Here is a 27,761-nt window from a genome sequence, read left to right on the forward strand (position 1 = left end):
AACACTGCATGATTTAACTTTTATATACAGGCCTTACTATATACAAGTTTCACACTGAGCAACTTTCGGCAATGTGTTTTTTTGCGCAAGTGTTTTGCAATTCTTGCTTTGCTCCTTAAAGGAAAAAGCATGGACAGTGCCTAACCTGAGAGACATGATGTGCTCTTCACTGCTCTCGCAAGATCACCCTCCTACATACATGCAACGTCAACATCATGCATTCCACATCCAGGCCATACAATGTGGCCTGGACTCACTCCCCTACTGTGTGGTCCTACTCTCCTACTATGTACACCCGTCCGCTCGCAATGCAGCGAAAGAGAACCCCCTGTGCCCAACAAAGGCATTTTAAGTCAGCACTAGGCGAATGGGAACAACACAGACCCCAGACTACACACAATCGGCACAGTGGCCAGAAACGCTGGGCGCATTGGGGCCACGTTAGCAACCACGATTTCCGTCGCACGCCTCCAGCGCATAACAGCACCAGCTTGGCAAGAGTCAGTATTTTTGCGAGGACGCCAGCACTGCAGCACACGGAAGGCGGGTCATAAGTCTCCAACGCTCTTCACCACACAGTGCAACCCAAAGGGTGGCTGAATTCACTTGATCCTGGAGCAGGACTGCAGCAGAGTCCCACGGTCCTCTCAGAGTTCCTGAATAAGTTAGGGGGAAGGATCTCCGTAGGTGGCACTGCCACGTGTCCGGAAACCAAAGTTGTCTTCGCAGCGAGTCTCTAGCGGCATGTACACATGCACCATATAAAATCCTAGCCTAGAAAGTCATTGCCTCACTCCGACGGAGGTGGTGGAGGCGGGGGAGGGAGAGGCGGCTCCTTTGGCAGTGGTGGATCCACTGGTGGCGGAGGAGGCGGCATGCCGAAGTACTGGGGCACCTGGTGGTACGCTCCCGCCGCCATGTGCGGAGGTGGCGGAGGGGGCGCGAAGTTGTAATGTGCTCCGAAGTAAATCGCCGGTGGAGGCGCCGCGAACTGCGGTGTCTGGACGTAGGCTGGAAACTGGGGCATCATCACACCCGGGGGCGCGGTGTGGTTAGCACTACTGCTCGGGACCGCCACAGAGGGCGCCGCGTAAGCCGGTCCTGGCGGAGGCGGTGGAAGCGGCGGAGCGGCAGCCACTTTTCTTGTCTTCGGCGAGCGACCACGGTGTTCGCCGTCCTCGGACCGCCGGTCCCTCTTGCGGCCACTGTTCAGCCGTTCCTTGCTGATTTTGAGCTTGAGCCCCGTGCTTGGAGGCGGGGGCGGTGGTGTCTGCGGACCCTTGCCGGACTCTGATGGCTCCGTGGTTGGAGGAGGAGGAGGCGGCGGGGTAGGTGTGGGCGGAACAATCTTGAGCTTGGGGATTTTGATCTTGAGGGCCTCTCGTGGCGGACTGCCCGTCAGACCGCTGCCCGACTGTTGCAGCTTCTCCTTGGTGATGGTGATCTTAAGGCCGCCACCGCTGCTCGGCTGTAACCTGCTGCTGCCGTTCTCCTCCCTTGATGCCTCCCGTCGCTCTTTTTCCCGCCTCTCGGACTTTTCCTTCCGTGAACTCTCCGACTTGGAGCTAGAGGACTTTCGGTCATGCTTGCTTATGCCGTTGCGTTCCACCTTCTTGTCAGAGACTTCAGGTGCGGGCACAGCGTCTGGTGGGTTGAGCGAGGCTGGTGGTGCATCCACGGCATTCGCAGCAGCATGGTGGGCCTCGGCGAGTCTGTCGGAGCCGTGGCTTTTGCCTTCAGAGGACCTCTCTCCTCCACCATGTTTGCCCGGAGATGAGTGCTTGTTTTTCGAGCGTTCTGAGGAGCTGTGCTTGTGTTTGTGCCGCTCTCTGCGCTCCTTTCGCTCGGACCTCTCCTTCTCCTTCACCGTCGGTGCGATCACCTCTGGCTTAGTCACAACAGGAGGCGGTTGAGGGACCGGTAGAGGCGGTGTTTTTGGCAGTGGAGGTGGTTGTGCACTCTGAGGTGTCACTGGAAGCGGAGAGGAGGTGCGCGGAGGCTTCTGAGGAAGGGGTGGAGTCGCCGGCCGCTGGGGCTTGGGAGCAGGCGGCGGTGGGGGCGTCACAGGCCGTGCCTTTGGTGCCGGCGGCAGTGGGGGAGTGCGTGGCTCCGCCTTGGCAACCGGTGCCACCACAGGAGGGGCCGGCTGAGGAGGAGCAGCCTTCACGACAGGCCCGTTGCTCTCCTCCGCATGAGCGGCCGGAGGAGGTGGCGGAGGCGCCGAGTGGTGCTGCACAATCGTCATCGGCAGCACGTCTTGCGAGTTGCTCCGGTCATCGGCATCAAACTGCAGTGGCGAAATAGCGGGCATCATCATGTCCTGGCCATCCAGGCTGAAAAAGCTGTCGATGGAGGAGTCGCCACCGTCGCCGCCAAACGGAGCTCCAAAGGTGAAGTTGAATCCACCCATGTCGCCGGAGACATGCTCCTGCTTGACCGGGGCCGGCTCCGGCTTGGCACTCTCAGCAACAGGGTCTGCCACCGCCGAGGGAGCCGGTGGTGGTGGATGTGGTGCAGATGTCACCGCGCCAACATCGGGAGTCGGCTCGGGGCGATGCTGGTGGTGCCTGCCATGGGATGACGAAGCTGGCGGAGGTGGATGGGCCGTGGCTCCGTGAAACGACTCTGGCCGCTCAGATGGGTGGGGGGCAGGCTTCTGCTGAATCTTTTGCCGGTAGCGCTTGTCCCGGTACGCATCCAGCGAGAGCGACTGAGAGCTGTGGCTGCTGCCTCCTTCCTGGATCTTCCGCTTGCCAGGCGAGAGCAGGTGCTCGGCACCCTGGTTGCTGGGCGGCAGCTGAGCCACGCCTGGTGACCGATGCACCGCCGATGACGACGACGACCCATGGTGGGACGGCGGCACCTTGGCATTGCGGTGCAGGGAGGGATCCGAGTGTGGCGGCAGCGGCTTCCGGCTGCCGTGAGCGGAGGGCTGTGACCTCTCATTGCTGGGGCCGTCACCAGTACCGGAGGGTTCGTGGCCGGCAGAAGCTACGGTCCGTTCGTCCCTCTTCTGCTGCGAGTGGCCCTCCTGTGAAAGACAAGCACAGCTTCGTACGAGTGCAAACAACCGGCACTAACAGCAACAGGCTTTGTATCAAGTTAACTCTCAATGGCAACAGATAGTTAATCTACAACAATCGAGAAGACAAGCAAGCGTTCAAGTTCCCTGTACTCCTGCATACTTTCCAGCTGCTGCCAAGCTTCTCCCAGGAAACCAGAGTATGGAACAGAATGGTCAAGAAACCACAGGACTGCAGGCCATATAAGGCTGTCATTTACTACAACACAAAAACTTTTTTTAGCCGTGGCAAATTCCAAGATAGGGTCCACTCAATTCCGGCGTTTTCTTTGCACAAGCATACAGCACGCTGGGTGATGCTGCAGCTCATTCCTTTCTGCTTTCTGAAAACTTTGCAGGTAAGACACCCTGCTACAAAGAGGAGCTAGATGCAGCTGGTGGACACTGGAGAGAAGCAAAATGAGAAGCCAGCAAATTTGCAAGCACAGCTGATACAAGTCAGAGGTCAGAGTAGCCAGCAGAGAAACTGGGACACACAGCACACAACACAGTGCTTCTCGGCTTCTCTCCAGCTTGTTGCCATGTATCGACACCCCCATCACCTCACCCACAACCGCTCAGGGTCAACAAAGAACTCCTCTCCCAATGATGTGCAATGAAGTTTACCCTGCACCAGCTTTTCTGCAAACTTCCTTATCTCACCTGCCCACCTGATTCTCTGTCGTCCGCTGCTACGCTTGCCTTCCCTTGGAATCCATTCCAATAACCTAGGGAACCATTGGTGCACTACATGCCTTGCCCATTTCCTCTCCTCGATTTCAACTGGCATACCCCCAACTCACATTTGTTTCCAGGCTACCATTCTGCTCTCTTCCTGCCTCTTAATTTGCCGCTAACATTTCCCTTCCCAATGCTTGCTGCACTGGCCTGAACTTAAATCCAAGCATTTCTGTTAGCCTTCCAGTTTCCACCCATCAGCGAGTACATATCTGCCATTCAGTCCACGCCATTCTTCTGTCACCAAGTATGAGTCCTCCACGTAATGCCCAACCTGGCAGGCTTCCCTCAAGAGCAACACAGCTATACTTGGCAATCTCAGCCAAACACACAGACTAACATGGACACCTGGTCACGAAGGACTAGCTGGAAATGAGGTAGCCAACGATCTAGCCCGAGATTTAACCCACCGGGCGGATCCTCATCCCTACCCCACGCCCATGCCTAGCACCTATGGTGACAGATTGGAACATATTCGGCTGGAGCACAGAAAATACCCACCCCCTCACATAAAACTAGACTCCTCCGCAGCCATAGACTGGAGGAAAATTCAGACCAACACTTTCCCTCACTTGTTCATCCTACACAAGATTAGCCCCACTCAATATCAGAATACATGCCCTTGGTGTGGAGCTTGCCCTACGCTCTACCACATATCGTGGGAATGCACAACGAAACCAAAACACTTAACTGTATCCAACCCGACATATGAGCAGTGGGAGGTGGCCCTGACCAGCGAGACCCTGGATCAGCAACTTAAGTTGGTTCAGCAAGTCCGTCAGTCAGCTAAAGCCAGTGGCGCCTTGGACTAGGGGTGCCAGCCAAGTTGCTCGAGCAACCTTCCTCTTTATAAATAAAAGTTTTCTCTCTCTCTCTCTCTCTGCAGTTAGTCAACAAGCCAAGATGGTCCAGTGCCTAGCACTTCGAAGTGGCCCCTGCCCACTTCTATACAAGCATGCCGGCTAAGAAGCACACACCTTCCGTGATACGATTGGACGTCACTTTGGGGTAGCTTTTGGAACAGCCAAAAGCACTGTTGGCACAGAAATGCGAGCGTTTGGTGCAAATATATATCATATTTTCCCGTGCATAAGCTGCACTTTTTTTATCGACGGTACGACTCATATACGGGAAAAAATGATGCACCACTATACACCATCTTTTGCTGTTCCTATAACAAAAAAGAAAAAGGATATAGTTATTACAGTTTCAGTTCTGCGCGATCCGCTACTCAGACGCGCTTCTGCGGGGGTTCAACTACGCCTATGCAGTGAAAGGTGTGCACTTCTCAGGGCCATCTGCGCAATACACCGATAGCTCACTGCGGATGCAATTCACGGTAGTGGAATGCGGACTGCACCATAATCTCATCACAACCGGACTGAACGCTTCCACTGCCACATCCAGTCCCACCATTTCCTCAAAAGTTCATAGAGTTCAGCGTCACACCCGTATCGATCCGCGCGTGTTGTATATTCTTCTTACTCAACATGACGCTGCCTGTGAGGCAAACAAGCTACGATGCAAGACTGAAGTTGCATGTAGGATGACCATATCCTAGGATGACCATATTCAATCCCCGAGTGCTGCAGGCCTATTTCGCTTCTGTTTTCATTACGCAGGGTGACAACATGCCCGGCCAGGATGATGCCCGCGTGCATGTATGTACTGAAGACTGATTGAAGGATTCTGAAAAAATTGCATTTTCCACTAGTGCTGCCAAACATGGTGCCAGAGAATTTTGTTCATAAGTAAATACGGAGTTTTGGCGCAGGCTTTGCCGTTTGGCACCGTGTGGCACAACTGGCGCAGCAATCACATCACTGCACCTTGCGAGAAGACGATGAGCTGCCGCTGGTCGATGGTGTTGCAGCGACAGGCGTTGGCACCGAAGTGGCCGATGATCCACTGCTCCCGGCACCTACGCTCATGATCTTGCGCTTGAGTCGGCTCGGGCATTTGTCCAGGATGGCCAGGAACTCCGAGGTCAGCTCTGATTGGTCAACGAGGGACAGGGGAGAAGGGGACGGCCACAGGTTAGGGCACATTACCAGCCAGCTTAGTCATACACTAGCTATTCAAGCATACTAAGCCACTTCACCCCGAACAAACCACAGCTCAGTACTAATGCCGACGTCGCGTGCCTTATCTTTACCAGCCTTCCTTGGACTGGCGGATTTAAAGGGCAACTCCGGCGATTTTTCAGCCATTTTAAGTTAATGGCTGTTTTGTGTTCCTAAGAACCTCCTGTAATGTGTACGATACAAGGTTTTCAAAAGAAACCGTAAGATAATTTTTAAACAGCAAAAAACGCAAAACTCGAAGCCTAAACTGCAAAACCGAAACTGGGGAGGTGCCTTCGTGCGGTATTGACTGTGACGTCACAAGCGGGTTCGCCGCGCTGTGAAGTCCCCGAAGATATCACAACTACCCTGAGCCGCGCTGTCAACATGACTGAAAGCGCGGAGGACAGCTTTTCCGAGACCAGCGAGTCTTTAAAAGACGACTCATTCGACGATTTTGGACTGGACGAGTCGCCTTTCAGGTATGATCCACCGCCGCGCGAGCCAGCCAAGTCACACCACAGGTCACGTCACCTGCAGCATGGAGACGGTCTGAACTCGGAGAAGTAATTACTTGAGTCATTTCTCGTGCATGCATTTGTGACACAGTCGTCAGAACAAAAGTTAATGTGATCGTGTGTTCGTGTGGCCAGTGCCGGCCGAGCCAGCCTGATGAAAGAATCTGCAGCCGGAACGTTGCCGCGGTGCACAACGTCCTTACAGGGGCATGTACCACCAACAGTCCTCTCTTTGCGAAGCTTTGTCTCGACGGCGAGCTTTTGGAAGTGAATTCACACCAGCTACAGTTCTACAATCCAACATATCACTTCTTGACGGCCGCGCTTCGTTCAGCTGGCCGCTGCGATAGACGGTTGTACTAGAATTATGTTGGCACAGAATATGCCTTCAAGCACCAGCTGAACGAAGCCTTAGCGAGTCCAAAGCTCTCCTTGAAGTACACGCTGTCTTCATAGCAATCTGGCGCGAAATGTTCAGAGCACAAGTGGGAATGCTTCCTCGGAGACCAGTTTACACGGCAGACAGCTCTCACCAACTTGTCACGAAGGTTCTTATCGCTAGGAGACCTACACTAGATCACGCCCGTTGTCACATATCAAGAATTTGTGCACCCCACAGAACAACAGAAGTTGCCGTGACCCATCACTCTGGCGTACACATCACATCAGGCATGTTGGGATGGCGCGAAATTGCACAGGTGGTCGAAATAATTCCGGAGAGCTCCACTACGGACCTCTTTCTTCCTTTCTTCTTTCACTCCTCCCTTACGTCGCGGTTCGGGTGTCCATTACTGCGTCATTTACTTTCCTCAAAACCAATTTTCAGTTGTCCCCTGCACTGCCAGCGCGCGCCCAACCAGCTTGACACGCCGCCCCGCCAGTAACGCCACAGAACAGGGTGGCCTGTAGAAGTTGCTCTATCAGAAAAATCGCCGGAGTTGCCCTTTAATCACCCATGTCAGGTCATTAATAGCAAATGCTTTCTCAGCATAAGAGCACGCTTAAGCATATAACTCAGCAGAAGCTGCTTCAAGGTTTTTTTGTCTCCTCAAATCTTCCATTTCTGCACCAAGAGAAGGCACCTGCTGCTTTGCATGATTTCACAACTCTCCACAGTTTCGTGCACAGTGAACCTGTCGTGTGCTAAACGAGGCAAAACAAAGCGCCTGTCAGAAGACATGCTTCATCCCCTGACCTGTAATGTGCAGCTCCATCTGCTCGATGACTGAATGAATAATGCTGCCATAATGTGCCGAATTAATGAAAAATACTCGCTAAATCAGTGTCCGAAATCATCTGATGCTCTGCATAAATGCACTACCGGCTATGTATAGGCAGCAATTTACAGTACATATTGCTGTGTTATGATGTGCTCAGAAAATGATCAATTATAGCGTAATCTGCGCGCCCCCTTTTTGGATGTTCTAAATTAAAGAGAAAAAAAAAGTGAGCAAATTACGAAAGTAAACAGTACTTACAAAAGCGAATGAAACAGCAAGAAAAAAGCCCATATGGTCTATTCACAAGCAACATCGACCAGTTGTGACGTCTGTGATGACAAATTGTGAGGGGGGGGGGCTCCTTGGCATAAGTTTAAGGCTTTTCGGGTTCCTCGGGGCAAAAATGTTTGAGAACCCCTGCACTACAGCCACCCGCCGTGTTGTTCCCATGACAACAACCCTCTAGGTGCACGCCTCTCCTCGTCCACGGCTGCCACCCTCCAGTTTCTTCCCGTGGAAGCCACCCACCCCCCACTCCACTTGGCCACCTTAGAGGCTTCAGAGAACACCAAACACCAGACAGTTTTTCCCCGACATGGGGATTCTAATGCCAGTGCATTCAGAAGCGAGATTCGTGCACCCTTCATTTGTCGTGAACGCGAGGCACAGTGAAGTGGCAACAACGAAGTGGCAGTGAAGCGAACAGCTCTTGCTTTGCCAGATCCTGCAACGCTGCCTGACCCTATCTGGCATTAGGGAGCCATGCTATTCCACCGGTTCTGGGTTAGCATGGCCATCTAACCCAAAGACCCTATTAGCATACTGCACATGAGCACTGGCACCCTTGCTGTTACCCTACACCCCTAACAGATAGGCCCACTCTATCATGTGTACCCAACTCTATCTGGTATACAATGCTATGTTAAGTTGGAGGAGGGATATTTGTAAAATCACTCGCTCAGGCAATCATATCGCAACATGACGCCACATTGGAAGCCCGTCTAAAGCTCATCCGAAAGAACCAGTGTGCATTCGCCTGCATCCAAATTAACGAGCTTCCAAAGCTAAGGCTTCAGTGCACAACTCCGCCATTTACTGTATCAAACTGTTTCATTGTAATCAGCATTGCAAGCGCTGGCATTCCCAGGTATGGCAATGATTTGCAACGGAGACCACTCACAGATAAGACAACTATGTACAGATGTTAATGGCCATTTGAGGCACCATGCGAAGATAGAGTTCAACTCCATGAGCAACACACAACCGATTCAAAACTGGCATTTTTCAGAGTGCTTAACCATGGAACCTTCCCCAAGTGCATGCAAGGAGAACGTGTACTCATGACATGGCTTTAAACACTGGCGCCACAACCAATCTAGGCCAAAAGCTGCTTTAGAGAAAGTGTCGGCAAAGCTCAGTCTGGTTTTACAGCGACAGCTGTTATTGGCACCAACCCTTGACTGTGATGTTGGCGTAGGCGTCCACGCAGCAAAAAAAAGGTGGGTTACGCTGTGCTAGATGTGCGATGTTGCTCCCCGAAACTCTCTTCACCGCACATGTAGCACGGTGCAACACCTTTAAACTTTTTTTTTTTTACATATATTCCAGGAACATTAGTGGCTGCACCTTCCTCTACTTGATGCAGCTGTGTACACAGCCCACTGGCCTGTCTGCGTGGCACAAGTTATGTGGTGCAAAGTGCCCTATCAGGTGAACCACAAGTCAGTGCATGTCTGCCTCAGCTCCACAGCAACGCAGTCAATGGCGAGTAAACTAAGGGGCCACGCAGCAGCAGCAGCACCCACCTTCAAGCAGCTCGGCAGTGCAGCTCTGCTCGACGTACCAGAACCAGTCCTTGTTCTCGCTCGACTTCGGTATCTGCAAAGGGAGGGTCCACCACATAGCTCCAGCAAAGAATGAAACCAGCGGCCGGAGGTTATGGGCGGGCGCCAACCCTTCACAAGCATCATGATCATCATCTGCAACTGGGAAGCGACAGCACTCACTTCCCAGTTGGACCACTTGCACGCCAAGTGGATGCACAGGCAGGCCACCACCCGCGGCTTGTACTGCAGGCACATCATGGTCAGGTGCAGGCTGGGCAGGGCAGGAGGGGAAACAAGCAGTATAAACACCTGCAACTCGTTCCGCGAAACACACAAGTCGCTCCCCAACACAGGGATACAGCGACAGTAAGATCACGCTCAATGTGAACGGGCATAACTTCTACCGGCGCAAAGATGCCGGTAGTTCTCCCTGCCATGCTGAGAGTCATGCCACAGTTTTTGAGCATCTGAACTCTGAATGTTTCAGCATGCCATGCGCAGTGCCCGTTTCTAGGTAAACCATATGTTCACAATCAAGGCTTCTGCGCATCATCGCATCATCATCACTGCGCATCATCGAAAAAACTAACATGCAGTTCTCTTGTATCAATACCATACATGTCATAATCTATAGATCACAATGGAGTTGACTTAGATATCACCAGCTTATGCACTATACTGTGGAAAAATAAAACATGCACAGCAATACACGCACAGAAATTGAGATGCTTGTCATTATTAAGGAATAAGAGCAATGTACAAAAATGTCAGCATAGATATGCAATTAATGAAACTAAAAAGCATGCTAATGAAGTCTTGAAGCCAAATTTTCACTCCAAATTGACAAAAAAACAATGTGGAAATAGAAAACTTTCTTTCAGCTTTCTATCTGACCACAAAATAATCTTTCAGGAATGACACTATGCATAGTCTTGAATGTGTTTTTACTCTAATTGCCTTTGTTACCAAATGTGAAAAAAAAAAATGCCATATCTTCTTTGCTATGGAACAAGAACAGGTGTACTCAATTACAGTTCTCGGTTGGGACTGAGAAAGCTGAAGCCACCAACTTTCAATTTATAACAAAATGAGGTTGTCTCGAACCGAAATTTGTTTAATGTTTCATATCTATTAGTATTTAATTTTTTTTTTTCCACATTAATTTGTTCATATATCACGTCTCTGCCATTTCCATGAAACTTATTACACAAAATCCTCGACTTCTTTTCGCACCTGCTTGCATGCCTTCTTCCTGTATCGATCAAGGCCACATGGTTCATGTACTCAGCTGTCGTACCAACTCAAACTAAACACCCTTATATCAAAGACTGTGTCCCCACTGAAAACACCATCCACCACTACCCCCCCCCCCCCCCCCCCCCCCCCCCCACACACACACACAATGCCAGCATTTCTGATCCTACACCTTCAAAACGACCATAACCAAAACTATTTGACATCACACAATTTCTACTCTCTGCAATTTCTTAATGGCATTGTGAGCATTGAAATAAATAAAGCATCTAGACACGTTCGCAAGCCAACTCTGCTCATTCCATCAGGGGTTTGACAGCGGTTATAACATTAACAGGGTGCACAGCACAGAGTGCAAATTGACACTGGCCTATGCCGACCTGTATCTGCCTGTATCAATTAGAATACCGCACCCTAAACGCCAAAAGCACTACTTTTTTTTTAAAACAGTTTCTGTAATTCATAAAACGACAAAAAACGAAATGAAGATGTCGCCATCACTGGCCGATTTCGCATGTAAAAACTTTTTTTTTTCAAAGAAGTTTTTTCAAAGCGCCACATTTCTGAACTGAGTGACAGGAAAATTTCTTTTCATAGCAATGAATCCATGAATCCATGAAAGGTTGGTTAGTTGGTTTATGAGGGTTTAATATCCCAAAGCGACTAAGGCTATGAGAGACGTCGTAGTGGAGGGCTCCGGAAATTTCGACCACCTGGGGTTCTTTAACGTGCACTGACATCGCACAGTACACGGGCCTCTAGAATTTCTCCTCCAAAGAAATTCCAGCCGCCGCGGCCGGGATCGGATTCATAGCAATGAATCCTTTTGCTGCCAGACAAACAAGAACATATCCAGAGAGAATCATAAAATCAATTTTTACTACAAAAAAAAAAAATTGAATAGTTCCTCTTCATGCTTATTTGTAACACACAATGCAAAAAAACAGATTAAACATTTGCACACTGCTTACACAGCTATACAAGGCCTTGAGATAGTGTTCACAGATATGCGAAATGAAAATAAGGCAAAAAAATTCAATGAAGAAGACCTTTTCAACTACTCGGCTGGTCATAGCTTTAGTACAGACACCTCTTGCAAGTTTTGGCAAACTGAACGTACAAAGAACTTTTTTCGTCTTTTTTTTTTTGCTTTCGCTCAATTACACCCTCACTACAATACCTCAAACTTCCAAGTCTTGAACACAATATTATCGCAAGCATATAAACAGGGTAAACAGTTGAAAGTATGCAAATGTTTGTTCTTCATAGTGCTACCCAGTCAAAAAAAACCACTGGAACCAATTGGACATTCCAGTTGGATCCAATTGGACTAGCCAATTGGACCCATTAGGCCAGGCAGTTAATTGACCCACAAAATATTCACAAAATATGTTACGTTCATTGAGAAAGGTTTGAATAATATGCTCTAGGATCTTGGATGAATATTTCTACAACTTAAAAAATTGTATTGTGCAAAAGGAAAACTGATTTATGAGGACTGCAGGGAGACACTCTGCCTAGTGCCAATGAACATTTTTCTACGGAATTGAAATTAACATGCTTTTATGGAAATCAAAGCCAACAGACACACATGCATCACACACAAGCAACACTGCACATTCAGGCACTAGTAGCATACATTAGCTCAATATGTACATCCAGAGAGCACACTTCTGCTCCAACTTATATACCCAGTTTATTAGGCTCTCATGCTGGGGCCGGTGGCGCTTGCCCACTGAGCGCCGATATTTAATTTAATTTCAGCTCCAGTGATGGTGTACGTGATGAGTACAATTTATTAGGCTAAGCTGCTGATAGCTCTTATTGTATAGTACCATATTAGTTCTACCTTTTTCGTCAAACATGCAAACATTCATTGGATAAATTAGGTGCAGTTGGGCGGACCAATTGGATGCAATGGGTAAGACCAATTGGGCTCACCAATTGGAAACCCAAATGGTTCAATTGGATAGTCCATTTGGACCATCCAATTGGAACACCATTCCAATTGCAACCAATTGGAAACTGAACTTGTCCAATTGGAACCCACTGGAAATCCAATTGGTTCCAATGGTTTTTTTTGACTGGGTATGCTTGTGCAGCCAACCAGAAACAGGAATACAATCAGCACATGAACTGCTGTCGTTTCAAAGCCTCGTCAAAAGTTCTGATGTGTGCGGCAAAACACCCTTTTTGCGAGTTGAACAAGGCCACAACAAGCACAATTGGACATGCCAGACATGACAGACAAGGCATGCCGAACACACAGCATGACAGACATGACCGGCTGTGTACCTGTTCGTAGCCATGAAATATGAGGTCTGGGCCAAGTCTTTGCTGGCTGTAGACGGCCGTAGAGAGGAAAAAGAAGAGACGAAAGAGAGATGAGAATGCGCACATACTCACATACACCATCATACACTTCACATGGAAGCTGTCCGCTCTAACAACTTGTGTGAAAACGCAACTCCTAACGAGATCAGGGGCTACAGTCTTCACACAACCACTACCCCAAGCCCATTCACTGGCTTTGACATTCACACGGCAAGGTTTTTCGTTAAGTGGCACCGTACTTGGGTGGTTAGCACACCATAAAGTATGAGTTCATGTGGCGCCAACACTACCCCGTGGAATTCAAGTAGTGTTTTACAAATGTTACAGCGTTATATAAAATGAAATTTGTATGTGCCATGAGCCCCAAAACCCATTTTAGAACAGGTTTCAAAATTTGGGATGCCAACTGAACAAAAATGTGTACGTCCACAAACCAGCCGCATTGAAATGCTATGTGTTACTTGAAACTTGCATAGTGCCACTTACAACAAATGCCAGAGCCAGAGAAATGGAGAGCCAAATATTATAGGATTTCATACCAGAACTTCCCGAATGACACACCTTTCCTTCAATGAGATGCTACCTGGGCAAAAACTCACACCCTTACCAGTGGAAACTCTTCGCTTATTGCTCTCGTTCACTGTAGGTGACCCACAACTAAAACTGCCGATTACCACTGCGTGGGAAAAACCTAACCCGCATGACGTGCAAACGCAACGTTCAGGATCATCGCACCTCCGAGTTCTGCATTCTACAGGGGACAAAGGGAAGAGAATATGCCAACAAACAGAAATAGGAGGGTCAATATTTCCTGTCCATTAATGCCCGTCAACTGCTGGCAATTTTCAGCTCTCTCAAAACGCCACATGCTAACTCACTCAAGAAGACAACCTGCTCTAGCTAAGTGTCATAGTAACTGCTGTCCCAGGTGCTACCCATAGAAGGCACCAAAAGGGAATTCGGCAATTATTGTGAAGAATGACACAGACCCCCAATTACTGAATCCGTACAGAGAGCAGTGTAACCAAACTGTTCCAATCACAGTGGGAAGATAACACTCCATTTGTAAAACATAAAGATCCGACCTTCATACTCTAAGCTACGTCTCTGGTTCATCAACTTGCCTCCACAATGCTTTACCTCGTTTTTACTTTTCACATCTGCTGCTTAGAATGAAGTCCACAGCAGTGCAATGGAAACGTTCGAAGATCTAAATAATTTGTGAACACCGCACCCCATAACGTCCAGTTTGCCGAGCAAGTTTTTACTTTTCAAAGAATCTGAGTTGAGACAACAGCAACAAAACTAGGCACAGCCTCAGAAATTCGCGACCACAATTAAATAGGGATCGTGAGGACATGCCGACCTTATGAATCCCTGTGAAAAACTATTGCTTTTAAATTGGCTCCTGAAAACATTCTGGAAGCAACAGCTCACAAAATGCCTTTGCAAGGAGCAAAAACACTGTCACGCAGGATTTTTAAAATAAAACGTAAATGTGTAAAAAAATGGAGTATACTTGAAGGTGCTGCCTGCGTGAAAGCAATGCCACTTTTCAAAGCTCTGTATGCAATATAAGCATAGCAACTGCCAGTAAAGTTTCTGAGCCAAGTATGGAGAGAAAAGAAAAAAGTTCGGGGCCTTCTTAACTACATTCTTAAAGGAGAAAATGCAACAGCATTTAGGTTGCCTCCAATGGTGTCAACAATAAATGCCCAATGTTCTGAAGATGTTCTGAAGATGTTTGCGCCACAACTTAGCTACCATCCCCAGCCACTCAACTGCTGCTGCCACAGCAGATCCGAGATATGGCTGGGATGGAGCACTAAACATACACGTTGTTCAAGGTCATGACAAATTCTTTAATGTTCACAGTATGCATGCAGTTAGTTCAGTTATTTGTATGCAAATGTCTCTATCCAAGTCAATTTCAAATTTTGGAGGTCTCTTGACCAATCATTAATTTAACTGCCACTCGCCAAGATGGGCAAGTTGCTCACAAACCGGCGGTCAAGTTGTGATGACGTCACATGGTCTTGTGACCTCTCTCAAACAATCAGAGGGGCCCATCAGGTCAGGCTGTGATGACATCATAAGGTCACCTGGCTTCCTCTCTCAACCAATCGTGGAATTTCGTGACAGTGAAGCTAGGAATTTTGTGCGAGACAACAAACTAAATGCTATTGCATGAAAATACCCTTAATAAGAAAAATACTGCACTCAATTCCTAGCTAGTCTTCATTACTCTCACAAATGCATATTTCACATTTCATTACTATATTTCAGAGGTTTGATGTAAGCTGGCATAATGTATGCCCGTCGGCTTACGCATATTTTGGCATGCAAACAGCATGTGTTCTTCAAAACCCTGCACCAAAAAAAAAAATAAACAAAGCTGAAACCAGAGCATAACAACCACTGTAGTAACCGAGCAACACTCACAAATTGACTAATGACATTAGCACTTAAAGGTGCAGTGAAGAGGAATCTTAACTCGTCTTTTTGCTGCGGGAACTCAATCTACACGTTCTGAGCATTCTTAGAAACTTCAATTTATTGCCCTGTGTGGCCGATTTTCCTTACAACATCCGGCTCCCACCTTTTTTTTTTAATTCTCCCCGTACGGTGGGCGGAGCCGACCAACGCGTGGAGTTCCTTTCACCCAGTCCCGTGGCGGCTTGCCGCTCTGCCATCGGCGGAATAATACGTAGTAATCCGTAGAAGCAAATAGCCCGCGCGTATTTTTAATTCTGAGGGCTTATTTTGTGGCTATATTATCTGCGAATGAAACTATTTATTCACGGAAACCTAAAAAACTAAATAAAGTGAAAGCAAAGCCTCCATGGAGCTGGCTGAAAGGCACTCCATGCGTTGGTCGACTCCATCCACCGTACAGGGAGAATTAAAAAAATAAAGGCGGGAGCCGGACGTTAATTCGATTTAATTAGGGAAATCGGCCACACAGGGCAATAAGTCTCTAAGAATGCTCGGAACGTGTAGATCGAGTTCCCGCGAGTGCACCTTCTTTAAGAGTTTTCCCGTGCACAAAACAAAACTGGCCTCTTTGTTGCAGTCAGAGAAACCTATTGCCAGTCATAACCGGCTGGCCAGGTCGAACCTGTGTCGGTACTCACCCCTGACTAGCTGGCAGAAGTTCACAACGTGGGTGTGAGGGTGTTCAATCCCAATGTCAAATCCTGGAACAACGTCACCCCAACAACAGGTTAGCCCACACAACAGCATGCGAGGGTTTTTATGTAGGGGTGTGCGAATATCAAATTCTTCGAATACGAATACTTGGCTCCGAATATCGAATCGAACATCGAATAATCAAGGACAGACGCATTGACAGACGCAGAGCACCCAAGAACATCACAGTTCAACTATCGATGATTAAATGAACACAAAAGGTGTGTGTGGCTGCACAGAAAGTATCAGTCTCGAACATTATTCTTAGAAGAGTGTAAATATCAGAGAAGATGGCTGGTACACAGCATTGATTAAGGCTAGCTTGCCATCAGCATGAACGCGCGTTGCTGGGATGAACATAAAAGGTTGTCGTGAAGGAAAACCCGCTGCTCCACATGGTCAGGCAGTAGTAGTTCCCTTCTAGCTGAAACGACTCCTCCAGCCACAGAAAATGCCCTCTCACTTGGCACTGAACTGGCACGTATTGCGAGGTACTTCGTGCACAGCTGTGACTATACCAGCTTCGCAGGTATAGCCAGAAATAAGCTCACCGGCGCAGTCAGCTACGGCATGGCCCTTGCAGGAAGGAAAAATTTTCCTTCATCCATGCGCATAGTTCTTGGCGCCGCCATGTTGTTATATCTCTATCGATAGGGCTTGCGGACCGAAATGAACGCCGGTGCTCACAATGAATATTCGGCTAGATACGAATATTCGCGTCGGGTCGAATATTCGAAAGAACGCGAATACTTGGATTTCGAATCGAATTCGAATACTAAAAATGTAATATTCGAATTATATTCGAAAATTTCGAATATTCGCACACCCCTATTTTTATGGCAAGCAACCTGGCAAAAACATGGGCACAAGGAGGAGACAGAGGCTGCCGAGACAGCTTCAGGAGCCGTTATTCATCACACTTTTTATCTGTGCGATGTTACGTTTATGCAAAGGTGCTCCGGCAATATAAGCAAGCTGACAGCTTTAACAACCAGCACACACACACACTCATTGGCCAAAGCCTCACCTAATGTCTGCAGCATCATGTTCTCATTCAGGACCAGCTCCAGTGCCTGCTCCTGATAAGCCTGAAAGATGGAAGTACAAAAGCAAACTGTAACGAATGGCTTATCACTGCAGCCTGACCTGTGCAAGCTACATGAATGGTATAACCGCGCAACCAGAAAAAGTCCTTCAAGTAAGACATAAAACACATTCGAACACTCGTTTCGGAACTAGTTTCACAGGACAAATAGCTCTCAGCAACTTCATCAGCAGCGATAGCAAGAAACCAAACCACAGACAACACGCTACCTACCCATCGCAAGTATTTACACGCCGTTGTAAGTGCTGCCTCCATGGACTGCACAATTACGACGCCACTGGACAAAACGCTGCAATGTGATAAAGTTGGGAGTAAGGAGTGGCGATAATTTGATACCAATAATGCAGCCCGAGAGGATAAACAAAAACCAATGGCATTAGATGCAAAACGACTTCACAAGAAGGTGACAGTGGATGCTCCAATGCAAAAATGATTTCATTTGTCCCTAAGTATGCAGAGAAGACACTGTCAGACAAGCCATAATTTCCCGTCATAAGGGACACACTTTCAGGTTTATTGGGGTTTAACGTCCCGAAGCGACTCAGGCTATGAGGGACACCGTAGTGAAGGGCTCCGGATAATTTCGGCCACCTGGGGTTCTTTAACGTGCACCGACACCGCACAGCACATGGGCCTCTAGAATTTCGCCTCCATCAAAATTCGGCCGCCGCGGCCGGGATCGAACCCGCGTCTTTTGGTTCAGCAGCCGAGCACCGTGACCACTGAGCCACTGCAGTGGGCGGACACACTTTTCTTCAAAACTGTTAAATATCAGTTATGAATCGCACTAGAATGCTTGGCCAAAAATTTAATACAACTCTAATTTTCATGTTTTAATACAAATGGCCATGCCCAATGCATGTTACAGAAGTCATTGCACATCAACGCTCCATCAAGCACTCGAAAAATAAAATGCGACATGTACTTTCCTGCCTTTCTTTTTAACTCTTTCAATCAGAATTTTATTGCTTATTCCACAGTTGCACAAACAAGACTACACTTCACTGTGGGTGTAGCTTCAGACATCAGCACCATAACAGGGGCTTCAACAGTTCTCTTCTTATCTCCTAATACGGAATGCACAATTTTTTGATCGCGGATGTAGGCAGCATAAACAAGAGTGCTAGTTTAAAAGCTTTGCACCTGATGTACAAAACACAGTACAGCACTCTAGCTGGACGGTGAACTGGCTGGCTTCATTTCAATAGTTTCTGTATTTTTAAATACAGAAACTATTTAAAAGGACATGAGGAGCAAACTAAAGATGATTTATATAAACTGATTACAGTGTTCTAATGACAAAAACAGCTTTCAGTGAAGGCAGAGCTATCGTAAATAAAACAGGGTAAAAAAAAAAAACACGAAATACATGTATTGCCACCACAGGGTGTTTTCAGAAGCGAGCTGCGATGACATCAATTTTTTTGTTGTTGCTGACAAATTCAAGATATGGCGCCACTATTCACTTCGATACCAGAGTCCTTAATTCTTCCGACACCACTGCCCCCTCACAAGTGCGATCCGAGTAGAGGGAGAAAAAGATTCCACCTTCCAACTAAAAATTTCTCAGCAATACACGTCTTTTGCAGCTGACTGCACACCAGCAGAGCCACGAAAAGCCAAGCAACTGAATTTTGCTAAGAACAAAGCTGGATGGAGCAGTCCCCAGTGTTCCTCCGAGGCCAGACTTGAAGCTAATTAAGGCCGATTCACACGATGGCCCATTCGCCAGCCCATGCGCACTACGTGCCCATGTGTCACCACATTGAGAGGCGCGCTTGTCGGCCGGCGAACTGGTCAAGCAAAGAAGCTCAGGTGCCTCTCCCCTCGCGGGAATTAGCGACGGCCCGCGAAGATGCGTGCACTAGCTCTGGCAACTGGGCTAGCAAGAAGGCCCAGGCCATTGAGGAATTGGATCCAAGAAAAACTTCACCGAGCTGCAGGGAAGTCCTGTGAAGTGGGTGCGGCCCTTTGTCCGCTGCAACCACTTCACAGGACTTCCCCTGCAGTTTGTCCGCTGCAACCACTTCACAGGACTTCCCCTGCAGTTCGGTGAAGTTTTTCTTGGATCCAATTCCTCAATGGCCTGGGCCTTCTTGCTAGCCCAGTTGCCAGAGCTAGTGCACGCATCTTCGCGGGCCGTCGCTAATTCCCGCGAGGGGAGAGGCACCTGAGCTTCTTAGCTTGACCAGTTCGCAGGCCGACAGCGTGCCTCTCAATGTGGTGACGCATTTGCACGTAGTGCGCGGGCAGCGGGTGAAAGGACCATCGTGTGGATCGGTCTTTAAAGGGGCTGTGAAACACTGCCTGGGGGAATACCGGCTATACTTCAGGCGGGTTCTTAACGTCGCACGTCACACAGATGCTGACTTAAAAAGAATTACAGGAATCGATGCACAGGAACGGGAGTTATTCAGTGAAGAAATTTCAAAATACAAGCAAACAAAACGCTGCCCTCAACTCGATTTTGGCGGGGCTTCCCACTCCTATTTCGCTCTCCCAATGACGGCACCTGGCGCAACCAATCAAAACAGCCTGCCAGAGCACGTCGCGGAAGTTTTCGCTACACGGTTGCCTGCTCTCTGTAACTCGTTCTTGCTGAGACTGGGAGCGTCGTTTCCATGCCAGAGCCCCTGGTGGTGCATTTTTATTTTACTTGCTTTGCAGGGCTTTTATCAAAGACGAACAAGTTGTTTTTGTTGGTCTAATATAAAACGCAGACAGGTGACAAAATGTTTCTCTGTTTGTTAACACAATTTGCAGTATATTTACTGTTTGTACAATCATCAAGCTCGCGCCAGGTGATGTCATATCCAGTGGTGGAACTGGCAACTGGCTTCTTGTAGCAGCTTTTGTAGCAGAAGAAATCGAAGTTTGTAGCAGCAATTTTAAGTTTTGTAGCAGAAAAAATGGCATTTTGTAGCAGAATTCGAGCTTTTGTAGCGCACACACAAAAAAAAAGCTTCGTACCAAAATTTCATGCCAAAAAATAGTTATTTTAAATAAAGAAGCTTTGTTGTATTTCTGGAACAGGCATTTGCTCAGACGTTTTTAGCAACCACAGCCATGCAAGAGCAAGCTTCAATCCCAAATGCAGTTTAAAGTGCATGCTTCCTTAAAAAGAGCCGAAAATAAGCAAAACAGGACGTTCTCCTAAAAACACAGCCGTTGTTATTCAGAAGAGCGACATAACGAGATGCTCAACAGAACTATAAACAATACCGTTCTTAAAACAAACTTTCAGGTACTATTTCTTCTCTTTTCTTGATGACTCCAGCTTAGACAGTGCCGCTGCGAGCTTTTCCTGTCCATTCTTCAGAAGGGCTTGTCCACTCTCAACGTCTGCAAAATTTTTATACTTGACACCTTTTGTGAAAAGCAGCTCAGCATTGGTGATCATATTCCTGGCCAGTCTGATCTCTTCTTGTACCTTCTCTTCATTCTGACCTCTTTTCTGGGTGCCTTTGTCCTGTACATCACAGTCTTGTTTCGCTTGTTTTGCACGGGTCTCTTCTGCTGCATCCGCCTCCAACCGTTGCAGCTGACGCTTCCGCGATCCTTTCACCGCTCTGATTAATCCTTGTGTCATAGGAATGGCAGCTGGATTTTCTGCCCGATATAAGCTTTGTTACCTTTCAGCTTTGACAAAGACATCGAAGATGTGAAGTGTCCATCCACACAGGCAGTGCGCAAACAGTGGTCCCTTGTTCACCTTCGGTTGCAAAGCAGCGATGGCGATGTGGCTGCCGGCAGATGCGTTGCCGGAAGTGTTGCCGGCAGACATCAGTTTTGGTTTCACGGCAATGAGTTTCGGTTTCGTTCTCGGCACAGTTATTGGAGTTATTCAGAGATATTTCGGCGCAGGCGTGGCGCAAAAGTAGGCAAAAAACCGATTTTGTAGCAGCATGTAGCAGGATTTCCCATTTGGCGCAGTTTGGCGCAATTGGCGCAGCAGTTCCACCACTGCATATCCGCTGCTGAAACCCGCCACTGTGTGGGGACACCATCAGAGCCATGAAGTTGTTTTTGGGAGGACATTAAAATATTAAAAAACGGAATGTATGCGGTATCACCGACGCTAATAGCACCATTATAACTCACTGTATACAATCAACAGGCAAAACAGTTAACGAAGATTGTGTTTCTGGGCCCCTTTAAGGACGTCATCCCTAGGCCCCTCTGGTCAGGACAAAAGAGGCCCCCCGGATCCCATCGTGTCACACTGCCAAGACACAGCAAAAGAGGGACAACACCCACCTCGCTGGAGGGGTTGAGAGGGGGGGCGTCCCTGTGCAGACACATGTGGGCCACCTTGATGACATGCTCCAGCTTGCGCGGCTGCTCTTCCACTTTGGCGGCCAGGAACAGTGCGCACGCTGCTATGGACTGCACACGCGCAGCAACGGGCATCGCGCGCGCGCAAAGAAAAAAAGAAAGAAGAAGAAAACAACGCAAGGTGAGAATACGGCACTGCTGGCGTGACCGCAGAGGATCAAAGAAACCGTCGCTTGCTAACAGCGGCTTAACACTGACCTGATGGCGTCAGACTGAACTATCAACACAGCTCTCCACGAAGAGTGAGTAGAACTCACCAGTGTCACGCTTCGGTGGTGACACAATACAACTCCAATGCACATGGCTTCCCACGCTGCCTAGCCCTTCCGGCACATCCATCCCTCCCCACGCTGTTCCGCACCTAAAGCTCTCCCGCGTTCATTCTGGCAACTGCCATGCACACCCGTGCCCCTTCCCGTGGTGCTCCTTGCAACTAGGCCTGCTGTAGCGAACACCTTCACCATCACACACTCCTAGTGTCAGAAATCACAGCAAGGGGTACACCAAGAGGAAAGAACGAGACGTGAGAGGGGGACATGTCTCTCTTGCCTTGCACCCCCCTAAAGCTGCGTAAACACGATTGTTTCTTAAAAAAAAAAAAAAAAAAAGCCTGCATGACGTGACACAAACACAAGTAAGAAACACTGGACAAGACGCTTGCCTCCGGTCAGTAGCACCTTGTCCCATGTTTCCCCTTGTGCTCGTCTCGCGTCCCGAAAGTTTATCACCCAGAAACATGCCCAGCAAACAAGTGTTACTTCTCACTACATTTCACAAACAACTAGCCCACACTACTACCACCAGTAAAGTGAGTTACATGCTTACAAGCTGGCATGCCGCTTAGCACAGGGGCCACAGTGCAACCATGTTAGTGCTCTCGGAAGAAGTGATCCTTGCCTTCTAAATCCCTTCTACCAAAAAAGTATGTCAAGACAGTTGGCATGATTTAAAACTGTTGCCCATTACAAAGAGATGGCCGACTGTAAACAAGCACCACGAGAACATTTAAAAAGGACGTGAAGATAGAACCAAACGAAGGCTCTGTCAACGCTAGGAAAACATAACAGCACAGCTATGCATCATTTGTGCTTTGCCTAGGATGACAAACCTAGTTTTTCAATGCTATATACAGAAAGAAACGTGTGACATGCATCCCTGCTCTGACCTCACCTAGGGCCCCCGTAACCCACTGACTTCCAAATATGATTTGCCATCCTCGCTTTAAAATACAGACAGTGTTCACATGACGTCATGAGCGCTCTCTCTGGGTACTGTAGCTAGCCTCCACAGTGTATGTGGGAACCGGTCGGCAATGGGCAGGTCAACAAAGCCTGCCGAAGCTTTCGCTGTGCTTTCCAGACCCAGAGATGGTGGCCACTATGACGTCGGTGACAACTATGTGTTCGCTTGAAATACACATCAACAATGGCGCTAGATTCCTGGCTGCTAATTTCTAGATAGCAGTTTTCATAACCAGTTGCTTATCAGTTTCGAAAATATATCGCAGGAAAAAAAATTCTTTTCTCGCCGCTTCTTTCCAACATGTCCATGGCATCATGGGAACACTGACATTTCAGGGGCATTGAAACTCATGTGCTGCTTTTTGGCAGTGAAGGGACTTTGAATACCCTAGACTTTTTAGATGACAGTGAATGCAGAGAGTGTGATTTGATCCACAAGGCGAGGATTATTACTAGGACTCAAGAGCCTGGCACTTCGGACATAGTTTGAGTCTGGGCTTGGATATTGTAAGTGTATTAATCAATGCAATATACAAAGAATTCAATTTTTATGTGCAGGAATTTAAAAAATTCCTGTGAGCAAACTACTGGCCTAATCGAGAGCAAACTTCGCTCACGGGGTAGCATATTATGGTCTACGTTATTTGAGATGTAATTAAACGTCGGTACTTGCCTGCATTTCCTGAAATTAAGAAGAAACTGCTGTCAACTGCGAGTAAAGCTGTCGCAGACGAGAGCTATACGGGCCAACGCGGGCAGAGCAGCTAGTTTGACAGGGCGCGCCATCTTCCGGAAGGCGAGGCAAACGACGTCTCGGCTCGTCTGCTCGTCGAATCTCGCCTTCCGGCAGATGGCGCGCCCTGTCAAACCAGCTGCTCGGCTCGCGTATAGCTCTCGTCTGCGACAGCTTTACTCGCAGTTGACAGCAGTTTCTTCTTAATTTAAGGAAATGCAGGCAAGTAACGACGTTTAATTACACCTCAAATAACGTAGACTATGATATGCTACCCCGTGAGCGAAGTTTGCTCACAGGAATTTTTTAAATTCCCGCACATAAAAATTGAATTCTCTGTATATGGTTGTTTACATCCGTTATGTATTCTATGGGATTCTATGGGCTAGAAGATCATTCACGAAGCTAGGTTGCCCTGATACAAGAAGAGAGGAAATCAGCTGTAACTACATACAAAATGAGTCTAGAAGCTTGTCAATGGCACCAATTTGATTGCCAAATACAACCAAACGACGGCGTAGCAGAAAACATCACGCAAATGTTTAGAGTACAAAGCACAGTAAAAGCTGTGAACGCTGTCAGAAATGCGACGTGTGTCACTTCGTAGTTCACACACCCGACTGCTTCACGATTTTTTCACAAATCCGAAAAATTTCACCTTCTCTGGATTCACTGTTAAATTTAGACACGAATAAAATCAAAATTTCTCATATGTGACCTTTTCAGCACGAGTTATTGCTCATTATTTCCAGCAAGGCAGGTCGAAGGTGTGGAAGCTCAACTTCAGTGGTTGCAAAGAGTACCAAACATGTTTGCGGAGGCTAAATCTAAAAAATGCGTGACATTTAACAGACAATCGCTCAAAGGGCACATGTGGCAAACGCGTGACTTGCTTTCTTTGCACAATGCAAGTGGTTCTACTCGACAAGAGAAAGCATGCCAACGCAGTTTATAGATGTGTAACATCTATAAAACCCGTAGCAACATTTCTGATTTGGTTTAGATACCAATAATGTTCCACGTCAACTCAGCATCCACAGCCGTTATGTAAAAAAAAAGAAAATTAAAAGATAAATAACATGAATTTATAACCTTTCGACAGCTTTCAAAAGGGCTACGACTTACTTTACGCCTTCATCTGAAGCAAAAGAACAAATTCCCACTACACAGGAATAATCACGCCCAACACCTGGAGAGTACTTATACACGAAATGCTGCCCCACAGAACTGAAAGCAACCATGGACAGAAGGCGCAGCAACACAAAAGCACACGCACAAAAACAGCACGCAAAAACTGCCCATTGCAACATTTTCAATCATCGCATTTACGACTAATGCTACCGGAAGTGTACGAAGAACACACATACGTCGTTCTCACAGAAACACAGAGCTAATTAACAAGCAGTACACAGCACCATCACAAACTGCCAGAAATGGAAAGAAGAATAACTCACATTTCTGTGAAACTTGGTGAACGAGTGATAGAAGTAGAATCGATGCATGTAGACAATGGCAGTGTTGATGCAGAGCTGCGTGCTGGGGGGGCGGCAGTCAAGGAGGCAACAAACAAGGCACGACCAAACCAGACAACACAGTTCCCTCAAAAAATAATGCTACACATGCTTTACATACAACATAAAGAAGCCTTTAGTAGAACACTCCAGTAAGATCGTGCTACTCCACTGCCCAATAAACTGCACCAAGGCACTCCAAGGATAGTCATTCATTGCATTGGGGAGTAGGTGGTCATAGTAACGCATAGAACACTACAGTTAAATAAATGATCACAGACCACAAGCATTGTGTCTCCTGTTCCTGTACTTTTAAAATGAAAACCCGAGCCTGTGGTAGAATTATGACCCATAAAAAAGATTGGTTTGGTTTGTTGCAGTTTAACGTCCCAAAGCGACTCAGGCTATGAAGGACGCCGTTAGAGAAGGGCTCCGGAAATTTCAACCACCTGGGGTTCTTTAATGTGCCCCGACATCGCACAGCACACGGGCCTCTAGAATTTCGCCTCCACCAAAATTCGACCGCCGCGGCCGGGATCGAACCCGCGTCGTTCGGGTCAGTGGCCGAGCGCCGTACCCACTGAGCCACCGCAGTGGTAGGCAATGGAGAAAACAGTTGTGGTTCTTTCGTTTCTCACTCCGTACTGCACCTTTCCAGCTTTTAAGGTGAATACATTTAGCTGTCATTGGCTGTAGTTCTTTTAGACACGTAAACAAATGCATAAAGCAACAAGTTGACAGCATTAACGCCCTGGGTGCTTCAACCATCAACTTCCAAGTTCTACGAGGGCAAGACACAGTGTGCAGGCCTAGTTACAGACATGGCCACAGCAGTGATAGAAAGGCAGTTAAATACATGGTTTTTACCAATAATGGTGTCAGAGACAGTGATTAAATACAATGCAATTCACATCCTTCTAGTCACATCAGTGTAAACTACATAAACTGATGCTTAACACCATGCTGGCATCGTTTTCAGGCTGGTCTGTTGCACAAAAACGGTGTCAGCGTCTTTCATTCACCCTCACCTACATTGCCTCAAGACTGGAAACACTGCAACCTTCTTGCAAGCACCTTCACAATAAAGCGAGCTGCCTGTACAGATGTCTAACGCCTTTGGCGAGCTCATCGGTTCACAGCGGTTAATAGACACGGCGAAAAATTTGATATTCGTTATTAACTATGCACATCAGATATTTTTTGCATAACAATCACCAACAGCTGCTTGTGCTATCCGACGCACTGCCGAAGCCAGAACGTGCAGCTCATGTCGCATCACCAATAGGGTGACGCGGCACATATCGTGATATGCAACGCGGCAGCCGAGAAAATACAGCCTTTCTGAGCCTTAAACACAGGGCTGTTCGAATACCGAAGCTGCCGAAGCTATTCTCGTAAGCTCACTTCGGGAACGTTCGGCGCGCAACTGTTAGCAACCTTACCAAGGTTGAAAAAAAAAAAAAAAACGAAAGTAGGGCACGAAAGACAGTAATCTCAACGCAGTACCCGTTCATTTCGGCTGGAACCGCGCCGTTGCAACAACATACAAGCGGGCAGACCCGAACTGAAGCAGCAACCGGAATGAATGGACCGCCCAAACCACCGTTAGGGCCGGCACTGGGAAAAGCAGGCAAGTTCGGCACACATCACCGAGCGTCGCTCGAAAAATCCGACGCATGCGAAGCATTCCACTGCGCGCGATTCGTTATGGCGTCAAGCGACTAAAAAAACAGACGACGCAATAAAGGCCAAGGCAAATTCTACCCGCACCGATCGCTAGCGAGAGTTACCTTCACAAACGCAGGCAGCCCCGTGCGACCTGCAAGTTTACTAACACGTCGCTCACCACGTGGGTAATCCCCACTCGTTACAAGCGCATCTTTTTTCCTTTTCCTTGTTTCTTTCATGCGGTCACGGCGAGACTGCGGGAGCGGCTCATGCAGACACGCCGCCACAAAAACAAGAAAATGACCCCCAGTGCAATGGCTCACGTGCTTGGTCGAGCTGCGTAGTAGTCCGGTCGACCTGAAGCCGTGCCGAGAAGCGCTACTCGGCTCGGGTACGGCACACATTGCACAACACTGCCAAGCGCACATTCCGTGAACGCCGCTGCGTCGATGGAAAGGCTCGGAGGCCGCGAAAAGCGGCGAACACGTCGGGGAAACACGGCGGCGTTATCTGCGTCGCGACACACGAAGGACCTTGGGAGCTTCGAGAAGAGGTGCAACAACACGCAGATTCGCCTGCAAACGGCACCCACTGGTCGCTGCCCGCGCCAGCGGGGTAGCGGGAGGATCGGGGCACCCGATTTCGTCGAAAAAACGACGATTCCGGCCCGAAATAAGCGACACGATGCGATTCAAACGGCGGCACAAGGCCTAAGCCTAACCATGTAAGCTACGCACAACACCCTCACCGGACCCAAGGATACACTTGCAGGCGTTGTCCCATATCCTGGATCAAATTGGCGGCTTGCTGTCGGTACGAGAGCTCCTTGTCCGCGTCCAAACCACATTTTCGGCTCGGTGTGCAGGCCAATTCTTCTTTGGTAAAATACCATCTTTCTCCCGCCGCCATTGACCCTGCATCGACCACGGATTCACTGCTGTCAACCCCGCATAAACGAAGTCCAA

The 27,761-nt window shown here is 48.1% G+C and overlaps 1 protein-coding gene across 2 annotated transcripts; it reads right to left on the reverse strand.

Annotated features, from left to right (window-relative positions):
- On the reverse strand, positions 1–27,729 carry LOC149330926 (uncharacterized). 2 transcript variants are annotated; one of them, XM_089561637.1, is made up of 10 exons: positions 27,560–27,729; positions 25,072–25,153; positions 21,566–21,694; positions 17,231–17,291; positions 16,149–16,211; positions 12,976–13,021; positions 9,607–9,697; positions 9,406–9,478; positions 5,629–5,792; positions 1–3,031 (listed from the first exon to the last, which is right to left on the reverse strand). In XM_089561637.1, exons 1-10 carry the CDS (start codon positions 27,703–27,705, stop codon positions 791–793), a joined length of 3,096 nt encoding a protein of 1,031 aa, XP_089417763.1. In that variant the 5' UTR covers positions 27,706–27,729; the 3' UTR covers positions 1–790. The 2 variants fall into 2 exon arrangements, with proteins under 2 accessions (XP_089417763.1, XP_089417764.1); XM_089561638.1 differs by lacking the exon at positions 16,149–16,211.
- Positions 27,730–27,761: the final 32 nt, after the last annotated feature.

Source organism: Amblyomma mixtum, chromosome 9, assembly GCF_055824585.1.
Source record: "Amblyomma mixtum isolate Tamu chromosome 9, ASM5582458v1, whole genome shotgun sequence".
Lineage (NCBI taxonomy): Eukaryota > Metazoa > Arthropoda > Arachnida > Ixodida > Ixodidae > Amblyomma > Amblyomma mixtum.